Source organism: Vicugna pacos, chromosome 29 (genome assembly GCF_048564905.1).
Source record: "Vicugna pacos chromosome 29, VicPac4, whole genome shotgun sequence".
In the NCBI taxonomy this organism is placed as follows: Eukaryota; Metazoa; Chordata; class Mammalia; order Artiodactyla; family Camelidae; genus Vicugna; species Vicugna pacos.
The window spans coordinates 17,915,495-17,932,544 of NC_133015.1; the positions used below are offsets into that span (position 1 = coordinate 17,915,495).

The 17,050-nt window shown below is 44.1% G+C and overlaps 1 protein-coding gene and 1 long non-coding RNA gene across 6 annotated transcripts in view; one reads left to right on the forward strand and one right to left on the reverse strand.

The window, feature by feature from the left end:
• Positions 1 to 664: 664 nt before the first annotated feature.
• On the reverse strand, positions 665 to 11,398 carry LOC140690257 (uncharacterized). The gene is made up of 3 exons (XM_072951898.1): positions 11,303 to 11,398; positions 10,052 to 10,180; positions 665 to 1,966 (listed from the first exon to the last, which is right to left on the reverse strand). The coding sequence occupies exons 2-3, from the start codon at positions 10,131 to 10,133 to the stop codon at positions 1,413 to 1,415; spliced, it is 636 nt and encodes a 211-aa protein (XP_072807999.1). The 5' UTR covers positions 10,134 to 10,180; positions 11,303 to 11,398; the 3' UTR covers positions 665 to 1,412.
• Positions 11,399 to 11,714: 316 nt separating this feature from the next.
• The window catches only part of LOC140690258 (uncharacterized), a 147,442-nt gene continuing 142,106 nt past the window's right edge, over positions 11,715 to 17,050 (forward strand). Inside the window, exons 1-2 of one of the 5 annotated variants that reach the window (XR_012065469.1) lie at positions 12,033 to 12,167; positions 13,087 to 13,300. This is a non-coding gene — a long non-coding RNA (uncharacterized lncRNA). Of the gene's footprint in view, positions 12,168 to 13,086; positions 13,301 to 17,050 lie in introns of all 5 variants that reach the window. The other 4 variants (XR_012065466.1, XR_012065467.1, XR_012065470.1 and 1 more) reach the window with 4 other exon arrangements.

Consider the following 17,050-nt stretch of genomic DNA (forward strand, 5'->3'; position numbering starts at 1 on the left):
CTAAACTTTTGACCGAAGAACACTTTCAAAACTGGACCACCACCATTGAAATTAGTAACAAAATCCTACAATTACATTGTAGCCAGAGTGGACGACGCTTGTAGGTTAAACTTAGGAACATGTCCATAAACTCCCTTCCTTTTTAAAAGTATTAGGGAGACGCCTGTTCTTGTACAGTGGCAGCCAAGGACAGAAGACGCGCTTTCTCCAGTTCTAGAAGGCATTCAATAGCAGCGGTGGCTGTAAGCGCCCGCCCCTCCCCTGCAGCGTCCCCACACCTGTGCGGGGGCTCCCGCCTACCTGGCCGAGCCGGTCCGGGGCTGGCTGCTGTGTGGGCAGCCAGGCAGGACTGGAGTGTCCCCCCCCCCCCCGGGACCCTCCTACGCGACTCCTCCAGGGCCCTGAGATTAAGGAGCTGAAGGTTTGAAGTCTGGGAACCCAGGGGCAGGGCGTCCTCAAGGAGGCGAGCGGGGCCCTGGGACGCACTCCCTCCCGCGGAGCGGGGTCTGTGTGCCTTCAGGGCACATCGGAGCCCATCTGTCCGCTCGGCCTCCGGTCGCAGTGGTCGCCGTATGGCGGCTCCCCTCACCCACCAGCATCTCGGCGTCTTTGCCACTTCCCGTGGAGGGGCTAATGCTGGCAAGGAATTGTTTTAGAATAGCGCTTCTCAGCCAAGGGATTCAGACCCATTTATTCCATGTGACGGCTGATAAACGTTTTACACAAATGGTGGAAATGACAATCTAAGACAACAAGGTGTCACATCTCAAATTCAGAACTCTTCTTCAAGCCCCATGATTATTTTATTATTTACTGAATCGTGTATCTAATGGGCTATAGAAACAGGAGTGAGCGCCGTTCTGATCTCTGTCACTGCAGGAACTGGGGGGAAGACTCCTGACACTTTACTAGGTCCCAAGATTTGCAGGTAAGATCGTTAGAAACGACTTTTTCTTAGCACTTTAGGCAGACGTCTTCTTAGACAATAGCTTCTCTTCTTGTCCCACTTTTGGACCATGTCTAGTGTCGTTGTCTGGGCTCCTGCCTATGTGTCCGGTGTCTCAGTGACCCTGTTTAGTTTCCGACCTCATTGCTGTTTGTGGCTTTACAAAGCCGCATGGCTCCGCTGCTGACGAATAAAACCTATGCACAGGTGAAACGCCTGAATGTGCGCTTGTGCACTTTTCAGCCTGTGCTTCCTATGTCCTGTGTCTCTATGAAGTTTTAACAGGAACAAGGGCAAAACATAAGGCTTGCAGCACATTGGGGCTTTGATTTTATTCATTCAACAAGTTTGCGCCGAGTACCTGCCATGTGCCAGGCACTGTTGTCACTGTTTTGCGGGGAAATAAAAAAAGACAATGGTCTTGTCCTCAGGGGAATTTTCAGTGGGTTGATTTGGGGGCTGTAGATTAAAGCCTGTTGGGAAAGAAGTGAGACAGGTAATAAGCAAAGAGACTGGTCTCAGTGCATTTGATGCTGATCAGCGCCAAGGTGGTGAGCGGAGCAGGGACCGGTGGGGTGAATGAGATGACATTTGAACACTGACTTGAAGGGGTGGATAAATGGGGTGAGAGCACCCGGAGGAGGAGGGAGAGCAAATGCTGAGACTCTGAGACCTGCCTTGCAGGCGTGCACTGAGCAAGGGGGCAGCTGGGATGGGAGGTCAGAGGGACGAGGCCGCACTGCGTGGGCCCTTGTAGGCCCTGGAGAGACTTGGGGAGCCATCTGGGCTGCAAGCGGAGGAGGAAAGTGATTTGATTTGATTTTTGAAAGGATCCGTGGGGCTGCGGTGCTGAGGTGGAGTTTGGGGGGTGCAGGGAGACGTGTGGGGGTGGCTGCTGTCCTCTCCGGAGGAGGTGGCGGTACCCGCCCCAGGTCGCAGCAGTAGATGTGGAGGTTCGGAACACATTCTGAGGGCGCTGCCGACCGGATTTCCCGAAAGTGTGGGATCTACCTGGTGAGGCTGTGAGGGAGGGAGACTTTCTGAAATGACTTAAATGAACAGAGAAGCAGGAGAAGAAACTTAAAGTGCAGAGTGGGGTGAGATCAGTAAGGAGACAAAACTGACAAGAGGGGGAAACTTTGGAACATGGAAGGAAGGGAAGAAGTCAGGTAATTCAGAGCATCTTGATGACGTGCACAGTGAAGACTTCTGACGTGACCCAAAGGCTAGGGGGATTCCATTGTGTTTTAAAGGGTGAAATGGCCCCATTTGAAGCAGAACGTGCAGCAAATCCCTTGTCAACAGTAATATGCCTGCAGTAAAGGCACAGAGTGTTGGAAAAGTTTAGTCAACTCAACAAACCTGTGATGAGCCAGGGATCAGAAGGGAAAGGAAAGTAAGGGGAAAAATTGGTGTAAAAAACACTGCAGAATCTGGCAACCGATTTAGTGTTCAGAGTATGGAACAGAAGACAAATTCAGTACTACTTCAAAGTTTCTAGTTTGCGGTTTTGAAGAGATGCTAGCAGTCTTTCCAGTACTTGGAAACTAGAACCAGGGAAGGGTCGTGCACAAAGAGTAAATGATGTGTCTCTTGAGAAATATCTAATCTAACAGATCTTGTAGAAAGAGCATGAGGCGGAGTTCATAACCTCAGAGGATGAAAACACAGGGGCAGAGGAGGCTGGGGGTTTTCCAAGGTTACGTGAAGTAATAGGCAAGGTGCAAATGGTCTTCTCTTACTGTAGTTAGAGAAAGTAAAGGGTCATCGTGGTGACCTTAGATGATAAAAAGCTTCCAGAAGAGGAGAGAGAGAACTCCAAACCTCTCCTGTTCAAACAGGGCTTTGAGAAGTCAGTGGTACCCAGGATACTCACAAATTACATAGAAGCTTTAGGTGGGGTCTCTGGACCATGGGAGATAAAAACCAGTTGATACGGATGTTAGAAATGTGATCTTATCCTCCAAGGATGCCAGCATGATAAGGCTCTTGGGAACAAGTTTTGGGCAGAACAGAAGGTAAAGATGAAAGCGTAAATCAAGATAAGGGAAGGAACATCCAGGAATCTCATATCTATTTTTCATTATTATTAATAACCAGTTGATGGATAAAGCCCTCCGAGTTTGCTGTAAGAGCGTACACAATTGGCATCACTGCCCTATGGAAAAGAGCACCTTGCCTTCAGTAACTGCTTGCGTAAATTCATGTATTCACTCACTCAGCAAAACTTACTTAGGATTTGCTGTGTGTCAGTCATTGAACTGGGTCCTGGACGTAACAAAATTGAGCAAGGTCTGAACCTTATCCATGAGATACAGTTTAACGGGGGAGAGAGAGACATCAAACAAGTAATTGTAATACAGCACCGTGCACTCAGTTATCAAAGTGAGAGATTACTTGGGGTTTGTAGTCGGACAGACAACATGTCAACCCCCCCATTTCACCACTTCCTTCCTTGTGTACCCTTGGGGAATTGATCGTTTGATTCTCACCCTCCTCATCTAGAAAACTGATATAATTTCTGCCTCACATTTCAGGTGCAGAGAACAAGGGTGCCAAGGCATGTGGCCACGACACACTGTGAACAGTAAAAAGTTCAGAAAGTCAGATAAAGGGCTTTTTGGAAAGAAAGTTTTTATAGTGTGGGAATCAGGTAAGGTAGAGATTGGAAAGAATCCTTTGACCTTTTAAATTTGTGTCCTATCTTTATTGAAGACACTGATAGCTGCTAATTACATTGTTGCCTATCATTCTGGGCCCTGGCTTTGTAAGACCCTTTCATGTCATCTTTCTTTTGGCCAGACTGTTACTGTACCCTACATCCTCTGCTCTTTCCTGCTCTGAGCTTTCCATCGGGGGGTGCTCCCAGCTTAGCACCTTCTTGCAAATTTCCCATCGATTTCAAGTATCACCTGACCCAGAAGACCTCTCCTCATCCCCAGGAGTGTGAGCCTCTCGCATCTTTGCCCTCCTTAACCTTCCTTCTGTTCAGTGGACTTTCTCCACCACCACTTGCCCACTTAGCCCTGGATGAAAAGTTTCTTGGGGTCAGGAGTTATGTCTTATTTAATATTTGTATCCCCTCAGCACTTAACTCCAGGTCTTACTCATCTTACACACAGATGACATTAAATAGTTGTGAAATTGAATTTGGTGAGGCAAGTCATTTCTTGTCTTCCAGCCACACAACAAGAGCTCATCCATAGCTGTAAAGGGTTCTGGACCACTGAAGGAAAGCTGCTCCTTCAGCAGATCATAATTGTGCAAAGCTGTTAAGTGTATACTTTTGAGGAACAGGTTTTGCTGTGTTGCCGAGTTCACGTTACCATGACAACCTTAACTTTTGGCACTTTCTGAATTTAGCGTCCTACTTAATTTCCTGCGCTTGGCTCTGAGAGACCATGTTGTTCTGTCCCCTTTGCTTGTTGATAAGAATCTCTGAACTCGAAATCATTTATGGATTTATTTCATTTGCCCTGTTAGATCATAAATTCCTTAAGACTGGGGACTTGGTTTTATTATCCTTATGATCCCTGATAGCACCAATATACACCCTGTACATTTTAGACAGTGAATATACCCACACACGTTTGAGATGAATTGAGAAATCACTGATGTGGTGGGCAGGCTAAATCGTAGTTGCTCCAAAGACATCAAGTCCTAATCCTTGGAACTTGTCAGTATATCATTTTATGTCGTAAAAGGGACTTTACAGATGTGATTAACTTAAGATATTTGAGATGGGGAGATTATCCTGGATTATCCAGGTGGGTCCAGGTAGTCTCAAGGGTCTCTGTAAGAGGGAGGCAGGAGGACCAGAGTCAGTAGAACGAGACGTGATGACTGGAAGAAGATGCAGTGACATGAAGAAGGGGCCAGAACCATGGACTGTAGGAGTTTCTAGAAGCTAAAAATGTTGAGGAAATAAATTTCCCCCTAAAGCCCCCAGGAGGAATGGGGCCCTGTCTACATCTTGATTTTAGACTCTGGACCTCCAGGACTGATAGGGAATAAATCTGGGTCCTCAACTGACCACGTGGTCTGCTAGTAATCATACTGAGTGCAGCGTTTACTAACGTGTTCTTTTTTGGGGGGGAGGGGGTGGTAATTAGGTTCGCTTGTTTGTTGATTGATTGATTGATGGCAGTACTGGGGACTGAACCCAGGACCTCACGCATGCTAGGCATGCGCTCTACCGCTGAGCTACACCTCCCTCTCTCAACGTGTTCTTAAGACGTGCCCCCTAGGGGCATGTCAACAGCGGGTTCATGGACTTTGGAGAACAATCTACAGTATATTACCTTTTTAGAGGTTCGTGATGGACATTTGCACGTTAAAAATTCTAAAATATTCTAGGTTCAAGGGATTTGTTTAACCCTGCTTAACTCGTATTTTCAAAACATGTTTGACCTCTGAACTGCCTCCCCTTTGACACCAGTACGCCCTGCATGAACGTGCCCTAGGGTGCACTTGAGCAAACACCAATCTAAACACCTTCAGGCGGTGATGGTTTCTGCCTTGTTTAAAAGGAACCAGTCGATGAGTGGGGATCTCTGCCATTATCATAAAAAGACATATGATGCGTCGATTCACAATAAAAACAAAATCACAGTGTTTTCCAGCCCAGAAAACTTCTCCCCATGGCCATCTCTGCACTGATCCCGGATGTGGGGCCATCTCTGCACTGATCCCAGGTGTGGGGCTGACGTTCTCTGAGTGCTCGCGCTTCCCACACACTCTGCACGCTTTGTCTTACTTCCATTTCAGAGCTACTCCACGTATCGTCACTACCACTTAAGAGACGAAAACGCTGAGGCACAGAAGTTAAGTGGATTCACTGAAATCAGAACCCAATTCCACACTGGCTGTTCGCGTAGTGCTGTGAGTCTTACAGGCAGTGTCTCACTTAATCCTGCTGCAAAATCTATGGCGTAGGGGTGACTGTGAGGGAACTTGTCCAAAGTCCCTCAGCTCATATGTGACAAATATGACTGTCCCCTTGACCATGTCCTCCCCACTGCAAGCTGTGATCTTTCTAACTCCCGGGTACCCTACTTTTGTCTTCTCAGGATGTAGCTAAAGATGAAGATGCTGACATAGTACAAGAGGTTAGTACAGAGACAAAATGTTTATCGAGGAAAAGAAGTTTAAGTCCTAGCAGGGGTGAATGTCACCGGGAAGGAGGAAAAATAAGAACTTTGATAGAGATATTACAAGCTTAGTTTTAGGAGCAAAGTAAAATCACACTTACAAAATACATTAGGGCAGGAGATCGAGTTAGCTGTATATTAATTAAAACCTTTCTCTGTGTTAAAAATGTTGGTAGACTCCTGAGCATATATCTGGAGGAAACGCTAATTCGAAAAAATACAGGCACCCTAACCATCATAGCAGCGCTATTTACAACAGCCAAGACATGGAAGCAACTTAAATGTCCATCAACAGGTGACTGGATAAAGAAGTGGTGGTATATTTATACAATGGGATACTATTCAGCCATAAAAAATAATAAAATAATGTCATTTGCAGCAACATGGATGGACCTAGAGATTATCATACTTAGTGAAGTAAGCCAGAAAAAGAAAGAAAAATACCATATGATATCACTTATATCTGGAATCTAAAAAAATGAGACAAATGAACTTATTTATAAAACAGAAGCAGATTCACAGACATAGAAAAGAAACTTGTGGTTACCAGGGTGGAATGAGGGAGTGGAGGGATAAATTGGGAGTTTGGGATTTGCAGATACTAACTACTATATATAAAATAGATAAACAGCAAGGTCCTACTGTTGAGCACAGGGAACTGTATTCAGTACCCTGTAATAGCCTATAATGAAAACAAATATGAAAAGGAATAAATGTATAACTGAATCACTAAGCCATATACTGACTAGACTTCAATAAAAAAGAAAAAAAAATACTGCTATCTGAAAAAAAAAAGAAGAAAGAAGCGTGCATTAATAAAGCTGTTTTTGAACTTAAAAAAAAAAGCTGGCAGAAAATCCAGTGGCTTTTTGGAAGGTTCCTCTTTCTGAGTCATTGTTTCTCAAATGTAGTTGTTAGAGTCAACATATAAACAACTTGTGCAACTACGCAAGTTTGACTCCAGGGCTTTGGGGCCACACGGACAGCTGTTGGAAGCACGGTGTCAGGCCCGCCGGCTGCGTGGGAACTGCAGTGCAACAGCAGCCCGGATTCCGAGCGATCGGGGCAGCCAGCAAACGAGGCGAGTCGGCAGCAAGGCCAGGCTGCGAAGCCAGAAAGGTCTGCACACAGTCCCACAAATCTCAGAGTATTAATTTGAAGAATCAGTGAATTTGTCATATAAAATTTTTCTTCTTTCAGTCACGTACAAGTAAAAATCATGTCACAAAATCACAAAAATCACAAAAATCAGCAGTATTATGTTCAATTAGGAAAGGTAGTATTTAATCGTCTTCCTTCTGCTTCTGAAATTATTCACATGTGTCCGGGTACAAAGACCTCTCGACTTGCCAACTTCCCAGTATGCTTTTTCATTATAAATTTCCTGTAGAATCATTTTCATAAACGAGCATAATATTTTAAGGTGTGCAACTGTTCTTTCTCTTCACCTCCAATTCAGGCTCACAATTTAGAATGTCTGTTCTTTTGTCAGCATGACTGCCAAAGAGAGGAAAAAGAACAGGGCTTGTATTTTTTGCTTTTGTTGTACAAGGACGCAAACTATGAGCTGCCTCCTTTCCTGATGAGAAGGGGCTTTCATACTCCCTGATTGGGTCACTCAGGGTTTCTCCTCCCATATGTCTTATAATATGAGACAAAGATCACTTTTCGGTGTTTCCTTAGTGCAGGCCCAAGAGAACCCAGCATGCATCCTCTTGGTTGCTTTATGAATGATGGGGTAGAAACAGGAGACCCTCATGGCCCAGGCACTCAGGTGCACAGGCAGCAGTTAGAGTGAATTCTCACTCTGCAGTGGGCTTTGTAGAGTGAACAGGCAGCTTTCCTCCTGTTTCTCTCTGTCAGCTTTCCTGTTAGTAAAATGAGGTCACACCACTAATCCAGCTCAGAGAGCAGTTGTGAGAGAAACGAATAAAAGCAACACTGTTGCTGGGTCTTTATGTGAAACTCCTGCATCCTAAGTTTTTAGAGAGATTTGTTATTATTGTTAGAAACAAGTGTACTTTAACATACTAGCAGGTAGAGAAATGAAAAACTTCCGTTTCAAAAAATGGTGCTGAAACAACTGAACAGCCACACACTCAGAAATGAATCTAGACACAGGCCTTACACCCTTCCCGGAAATTAACTCAAAATGGATTGTGGGCTTAAGTGTAAAACGCAAAACTGTAAAACTCCTAGAGGACTACATAGGAGACAAATCTAGATGACCCTGGGTTTGGCGTGAATTGTTAGATACAACATCAAGAGCATGGGTCAGAAAGAATCGACAAACTAGACTTCATTAAAACTGAAAAAATTTGCTCTGCAAAAGTCACTGTCAAGAGACTGAGAAGACAAGCCACAGACTGGGAGGGAGAAAATATTTGCAATTCTGGTAAAGAATTGTTATCCCAAATGTGCCAAGAACTCTTCAAACTCAACAATGAGACAACAACCAACCCAGTTAAAAATGTGGCTAATGATCATAATGGACACCTCCCCAAAGAAGATAAACAGATGGCAAACAAGCATCCGAAAAGATGCTCCACATCAAATGTCATCAGAGAAATGCAATTAACACAACAATGAGATACCACTACCCACCCATTAAGGGGACCAAAATCCAGGACACGGACAACACCAAATGCTGGTGAGGATGTGGAGTAACAGGAACTCTCATTCATTGCTGGTGGGAATGGAACATGGTACAGTCACTTTGGAAGATGGTTAGGTAGTTTCTCACAAAACTAAACATACTCTTATATGATCATATGACAAGAGAAAATCATATGATCTTATCACATGAAAGCTGTACAGTTTGTCTTTCCCAAAGGTTGCTGCCAGTGTTCAGAACCACAGGGTTTTAGAAATTATGAAGACTGTGTTCATTCCGATGTGATTTTCCTATATCTTCTGTGTTGATAAATGATCTTATCCCAGACTCAGTAAGGGGTTCAGTATCAAGATATGTAGGTCTGAACTATGTGACTGAACTGTTTGCCACTTGCCCTTAATATGAGAGTAACTTTTTCTTCAGTAGGTTTCCTCCATTCAGCTCTACCTTCTTACCGCTTTCTTCACTGTTCCTGCCAAATAATTTTCTCTCTTTACTGTTTTGATTTGACAAATGTACTTGTTATCTATCCCTGTGTAACAAATAGCCACAAATGTAGAGGCTTAAAAAAACAGCACCTGTTCATTAGCTCGCAGGTCTGTGGGTCAGAAGTCCAGCACAGCATGGCTGGGTTCTCTGTTCAGGATGAATTCAAGACTGAAATAGAGGTGTCAGCCAAGACTGAGTTCTTGTCAGAAGACTCTGGGAAAAGATCAGCTTCTAAGCTTGTTGTTGGCATATTTGTTATTTGCATTCATAGAACTGACACTCCATCTCTTTGCTGGTTGTCAGCTGGGACTTGCTATCAGCAACTAGACCCCACCTGCATTCCTTGCCATGGGGCTCCTCTATCTTCAGGCCAGCAATGGTGAGTTGAATCCTTCTCATGCACCAAATCTCTAATTTCCTCTTCTGCTCCCAGCCAGAGAAAACTCCCAGCTTTGAAAGGGTTCAGCCCACTAGGTTGTGTACATCTTGATAATCTTCTCTTTCTTAAAATGACTTGTGTCATATAAGATAATCTAACCGTGGGAGAAAAAGCATCAGGTTCGCAGTACTGACGACCATGCAGGGTGTGCATGGGGTGGGGGAAAGAAGCAGGAGAACCTGGGTCCATCTTAGAGTCCTGCCTGCACTCGTCCCCTCCCCTCCCTAAAACCTAATAACGAATCAAATCCATGAGCTTTAAAAGCCTTCTCCCAAGTACCATGGACAACTCGAATTCCTTCTGTCCCCGTCTGCCTCTGTCACATGTCATTATTCTCCTATTGTCAACCCTCCCTCAAGGCAGCATCTCATGGCACAATTCCCAAATGTTCCCAAATGTTCCCACATGCTCACTGAGCTCCATCACACCAGTCCTCAGAAGCTCCAGCTGCTCCAAGCTCGATCCTTGGGGATCCTTGGCTTGTAAACAATCCATGTTGTCAGATACCAGGGGGCACCCTGCTGATTTTCTCTGAGGACAGCCTATGAATATTAAGATATGTTACAATTATTAAGGACAAAACAAAGCAACAATAAAACTGAAGACAGCACAGTTCCCAAGACTACAGTGCCTATAGTCACTTGACTGTATTGCTTAAAATCTTAAGAGCTGACAGTCCTCAAATTTCTACCGAGAGACCAGAAATTAAGTTTTTGCAGTCTGCCATCTGGGCCTTGAATAAAAGAGAAAATTGTATGTAATCCTCAGTTTCAGTTTTGTTCAGAGACAAAAAATTAAAAGAATAAAAAGGGTATTTGGCAGCAGAACCTGAGAAATGATATGGTAGCCTGTTCTAACTTGCTCACTTGGTCACAGCACCTGGGTGGCCTGGTGATAAGTACTGTAGAAAATTATAGGCCAAAATGCTTTATTTTGTCTTTGATGTGGTACTTCTTGATTTAGATTTGTAACAGATATAATTCAAATTTTTTCTGGATCTACCAGTATGTTTAAAACTGTTGTTGCAAATCACTGAAAACCTGTCTCAAACTACCTTGAAAGTAAAAGAGGTTGATTTTTTTTTTATGTCACTGAAAAACAGAAAGTTAAGCCAGGATTTGGGGCTTCATTTCGAGCTCAATCATTTTATTGAGGCCTTTCCCCCGCCTTCTCTCCACTTTGCCTCCTAAAGTGTCAACTTTATCCCAAAATGTGATTTCTCCTAGTGGCTGCAAAGTGACTTGGAGCAACTCACAGTGCAGTTGCTCCTTATCATTTATATCTAGAGGGAGAAAGAACACGTGTGAACCAGTACTCTGAATTTCAAGTTTGCTGGATCTTGTTAACGCCTCTGGCCACCCCTGAACAGTGACCTAGCCAGGGTAACAGATGTGTTGGTGAGTTGAAGTCATCGTAGGATAAATTACCTGGGGAGGAGTAAGGTATTGGAAAATATTCCTGGGGTTAAACACCAGATGCCAAATACCGTAAGATACAGGCTCCGTATGTTAAGGAAATCTGTAAAAACCATCTTCTTACCCACAGTCCCCCCTTTTCCGTGTTACCACTTCCCGTGGTTTCAGTTATCCCAAGTCAACCAAGGTCTGAAAATATTAAATGGAAAATTCCAGAAATAAACAATTCATGCATTTAAAATCTCTCACCCTCCTGAGTCGGGGATGAAATCTGTCGTCCGCTCCGTCCCCACCACCCGGATTCCAAACTGGCGACGTCGTCCGCCGTGGCCTGATGGTCCAGGATCACCCCAAGTAAAACCGTGCGTTAAATCCATTTCCCCTGCCTTCACCAGTCGAGGTATTTCAAGACTTGAGCGTGTCCTCCACGCGGCAGGCAGCCTAGCCAGTAAGACGTTTGCCCGAGTCATTTTCTAGGCCTTGGGGTCCGAGCGGAGCGGAGAGTCGGCCGCGTCCAGTTGGAGCTGAGCCGGTCCGGACGGGCTCGGACCGCCGGGCCTCCCACCGGGCATGCGCGAGTGCTGCTCCGTGACCTCCGGACGCCGGCGGACCGGAAACGGCCCCCCCTGAACGTGCAGCGATTTGTCGCCTCCTTACGTCTGCGCAGAAGGCTGATCGCCGCGCCTTTTCCCCAGGCGGCCCACGCCTCGCACCGCGCCGCTGCTGTATTCTTTATGCCCCAAATACCCCCAAGCCCCGTGCCTTTGTTTGAGATTCGTTCTCCCCTCCGGCTCCTCCCTTGGCCCTTGGCCGCCTTGCAAATAAGCCCTCTCTTTGCTGCAAACCCCGGCGTCAGCATTTTGGCTTGTGAAGTAAGCGTCGCCTGACGCTGTGTCACCGCGCCCACGTCATTCACTTCGCTCCGTCTCATCACGTGCGCGTTTGATCATCTCGCGTCATCACAGGAAGAAGGGTGAGCACAACACCAGATGTGAGAGAGCGAGCCCACAGCCATATAACCTTTATTACAGGTCTTGTTAGCATTGTTCCGTTTTATTATTAGTTGCTGTGAGCCTCCTACTGTGCCTGATTTATAAATTAAGCTTCATGGTAGGTAGGTATGTATAGGAGGAAACATAGTAAACATAAGATTTGGTACTATCCGTGGTTTCAGGCATCCACTGGGGGTCTTGAAATGTATTCCCCCCCCGGCAAGGTGGGGCTCTTGTACGTCTAAGGATTTTGGCAATAGTCGCTTCCGCTCTACTTGGGTGAACCGTTTATTGGCGTTTGTATACTCCTTATGGTTCTCATCTAGTTCATATCTAACCTAAAACTCAGAGGAGCTTTATGTGCTACCTGCCCATGTTACTATTTTTTTTTTCTAGAAGTTGACAGATACCAAAATATTACTGAAATGATTTCACGTTGCCTTAATTATGAAAGATGCTGCCCGCAGAGCATTCCAGGAGCATTCTGCTCTAAGAGGCGGAAACTGCTTTGGTGGCTCTGAGCAAAGACGCAGCAGGTAGAGTGGAGGGGTCGTGGAGTTGTTGGGAGGCAATGAAGAGTCCCAAGGGTGGAGCAGTTTTTGTCTAAATAGGGGACTGTCTCTCACTAATTCCCGTAGCAGAGAATTGATTTTTAATAAGCGGAGGAATTGTAATGTGTTTTGAATAAACTAGTTCCCCAAAAGGCAGTATCCTGCCTTTCTTGATCCAGAAGCAGAAGAGATCCCTGCTCTGCTCTCAGGATTCTCGCAATGTGGAGACTTCACTAAGACCATGGCTTAGGGTGGATAGCTTAATAAGAAAATGTCAACATCTGAAATAGAGTTGGGGCAATATAGGTGAAAGTAACTTTCTTGACAGTAGGTTTCTCTCTGTCTGATTAGCGTACATCCTGATGGCTTTAAACTACGATTTGGTGACATGTGACAGTGAGCAAGACCTCTCCTTCCTCTAAGACAAATCTGTCAGCTCAAATGTTTAAAAAAAAAATAGTCTAACTGGTCTCACCTATGCTGTTTACAGAGCTGCAGTAATCGGAATTTTCTCACCAAATACCTGCTCTTCAGTGTAGTTACGGCCCCCCTCTAAATGAGGTCACCCCCTTCTACCTCTTCAGTGGCTCTGCTGGCCTCATCCTGCCACATGTTGCAGTGCAGCCTGGCTGCTTCTATAGACAACTGATGGCCAGATGGGGACCGTGCCTCGCCCCAGAGCTGACAAAACCACAGCGTCAAGGGTATGTCCTCAACGTGGGAAGCTGATTTCTCAGCATCTTGCCTTCAACTCTTAGGACTCCCTCTTCAATACTTCTTGGAGGTCTTCTAAAAGACTCTTATCTCATCTATGTCCTCCAGTGGGATATGTTATCTGGGTTATTATCACAACTATTTTGCTATGTGCGATGAAATTAGCGGTGATTCCATTTGTCGAAATCATATGTAGACGGCAGTGCTCTCTGCCTGATTACCGAACGAGTACAGCGTGCCCTTCAATAATTCTTTAAACTCTCAAATGCCTTGGAAATAATATGCTGGGATATTACTGAGCTGTGACTGAAGCACCATTTGTGCTAAATATGACAGCGCACAAATGATATTCCTCTATAAAAGTTCAAACTACATTAATCTTTTAGGGAGGTTCATTGACTAGGAAGATGACTTAGATATAAAATAAAGACACTGAGGGCTCACTGAGGAGAGCTTTTCTGGTCAGGTTTTCTAGGAATAAGTGTAAGGAAAGGTCCACAGTTAACCCCTTATTATAAAGAGAATGCAATTCCAAAGGGGGGAGAGTGAAATGATAAAGCACTTACTTCAACATGAGGAAAAACAGGCTTCCAGGTGTGGAAAATAGAAATTAAAGGGCAAGTATTAAACCACTGCAACAAATAGACAATAATATTGTGGTTGGGAATCTGGACAAAACCATGGTGAGAATCCCCAAGGTGATGTTTATAGTCCCTGCTTTCATATCCATAACAAGGTGTTTGGAGGAGGGCAGGCTCTCCCTATACAGTCTCTCCAGTGCCATCTTGTGGGTCCTTTGCCCTTACCTTAGAGCTGCTTACACAGAAAAATGATTGCATGAATGTCTTTTCTTGGGATTCTTGATGTGACCGGCGAGTTGGTAGGGAAGAGTACAAATCAAGAGGCAAGAATGTGTAGGAGATTTAATCAGCATTAACAAAGGTAGTTTCCATGTAAAAATGTGATTGTATTAAGGTTTTAGTTCTAGTTTTTCTAAAATGTTTGGAACATATAGAATACAACATTGCTGTTTTTTAAAAAATTGTAAAAGTAATATACACTCAATATCATTTTATAGATTGCTTTGTACTCAACAATGTAGTGCTTTTCTCCATGTCAAGAAATAAATAGAAAAAAAAAAAAAAAGAAAGAAGTAGGGTAAGGCGTCATCCCCCAGATGAAAAAGTTTATTATTAACTTTTTTATTATGCAAATTATTACAGTGGATCCTTGAATAACACAGGTTTGAACTGTGTGGGTCCACTTATACATGGATTCTTTTCAGTAGTAAATACCACAGTACTACATGATCTGAGGTTGGTTGAATCCACTGATACAGAGGTACCACATGTATGGAGGGGGCGGCTGTAAGTTATATGCAGATTTTTGCCTATGTGGAGGTAGGCACCCTTAACCCCCCTTGTCCAAGGTTCAACTGTGCAATATTATTATAAATACACACTGTTCCAAAAAAGTAAGCAATACAAAAAGTTCTGAAAAAAAAAAAGTGTAGAGAGCCTCTGGAATCCTATCACCCAGAGACAACTCCAGTATAACATGTTGAAAAACCTTCTGTGATATATCTCCTTATCAGGATGATGAATGGGTTCCCCCGCAAGCCCTGAATCACTTCTGAGAAATTCCTGAAATTCACAGGGATGCAGTTTGAAAACCAGTGGACACAGATAAGACCTACTTCAACAATCCCTGTAAGGAATGATGAGAGTATAAGATAAAGACAGAAGGATATTGATGGGGTAAAATCAACACAATATAATGATAGAATGAGTGGCGGTGGAGAAGCGAAATCTCTGGTGACTCCTACATTTCTGACCTGAGTGTTGCTGTGGGAAGTGGGAAAGAGCCGGACTTTACTTCCCTGCCCCTTCCTCCCTACTCCCCTCCCTCCTTCCCTCCCTCCCTCGAGCCACAGGGCATCTTCGAGCCCCTGGCTTTTGTGCTGGCATCTCCTCTGCCTGCAAGGCTTTCCCCATGGGGATCTGCTTTGCCAGCCCCTCCCTCACTGCCAAGTCTCTGCACAGATTTTACCCTCTCCAGGAAGATTCCCTGACCTGAGTACCTAACATGGTAGCATACCCTCCCACACTGCTACCTCCATCCTCCTGACCTCACTTTATTACCTTTTTGGTTTTTTCGTAGCACTTAACCACCTGTTACCATACTATATCATTGACTTACTGTGTTTCTTGTTTGTACGTTTTTCCCAGTAGAATGTAAACTCCTTCAGCACAGGGAGTTTTGTCTGTTTTGTTCCCAAGTATTTAGAATAGTGCCCACTGCCTAAAGAGCTGCTCAATTCATATATGCCGAATGAATGAAAGAGTGTTGGAGAGCAGGGAGACCCTTGTGTTGAAGAGTGAGATGGTAAGAGTGGGTCTGGGGAAGAGAGGAGGAGAAAGATCTGAGAGCTATTACAGGGGTAGAATCTATTAGACTTAGAGAGGAAAATGAACCAGAAATGTCTCTAGGATCCTGTATGAAAGTGATTCCTTGCCTTTTCACTATTGAAATTATCCTGTCAGCTATTTTTTGGACTATTCTTAATAACTTGTAGACATAGCTTACTAATAGAGATTCATGGAATTGGGCCAAAAGAGTCTATTATCTTTAGGTTAAATATATATATTAAATACTTGGAGCCAGAACCAATTGACCTATTGATTTGAGAGCCAAGACGGAAAGCCCATTTATCTGCCAGGTTCTGATTTTCCAAGTCAGAAAGAATCCCTGCGCTACTGATTAGCTGCTTCCGGGTGCCATCAAGATATTTCACATCTGGATGTTTCTAAATAAAGATGAAGGTAGACATGATGACTTTTAGATGCCAATTAGTGCAATGATAACAGAGACCAATACTGTAAACAAGGATTTTCTATTACATGAGCTTGTGGGACAGGATGTTGACTTCGCCATTCAGCCTCACATATTACAGGGAAGTCATTTAATTCCCCCCCCCAAACATTTCTGTTTGCCTTTGAGTCTTGCCTGTGGCACTAACATGGTAGAACATCCCTGCCTAGACTCTTCACTGTCAACGATATGTGGTGTGACAGTGCTAATAAGCTACTTGATGATGGGTAAATATTTTGTAATTTTTTCCTGACTTGCATATCAAAGAATCTACTCAGCTTCAATCTGCAAGCTTCACTCTTGTCTCCACCCACTGAAACTCCTAATACTTGCACTTGGATACTCAAAAAGCCAATAAATCAAGCCCTGAATGTTCATATCCATGCAAATGATGAATGCCATATATCCTGAAGCTGTGGTGCAGCTCTGATACTTGGCAGTTGACATATCTTTTCTTATATTTCCAATCAATAATATCTTAAGAAGATTTTCCTTAAGAGCCTTGTTTTCTCTTTAAAATTTCATTCTGCCCTCCCCACTTCCAATTTTCTGTATCACAATGAAGGCATTATATACCTGTGATTACTTAAGCCAGAAACATAGCCGTCATCTATGATTCCACTGTCATCATCTTCACGTACCATATCCAGTCCAAAAAGCAACTCTACCTTCAGGTAATCTTACCTTTTCCCTCTTTACATCTACAGTGTGGTTCCCTTCATCTTCCTAGTGGCCTTAGTTGCTATAAAACAAAGACCTCAGTAGATATTTGCTGTGTCAATGAACTGGCCTCATTTCCCAAGGAGTAAGTCTCTTGGAGTGATGAGTGTTGTTACCTCTGAAAGTATTTTTCAAAACACAGTCCATTG

Coding starts and splice junctions, on each gene's coding strand:
- LOC140690257 (XM_072951898.1), bottom strand. CDS start 10,133: ATGGATTGTTTACAAGCCAAGGATCCCCAAGGATCGAGCTTGGAGCAG. Junction 1,967..10,051: donor GACTGGTGTGATGGAGCTCA/GTGAGCATGTGG, acceptor CCTCCCTCACAG/CCTCACCAGGTAGATCCCAC.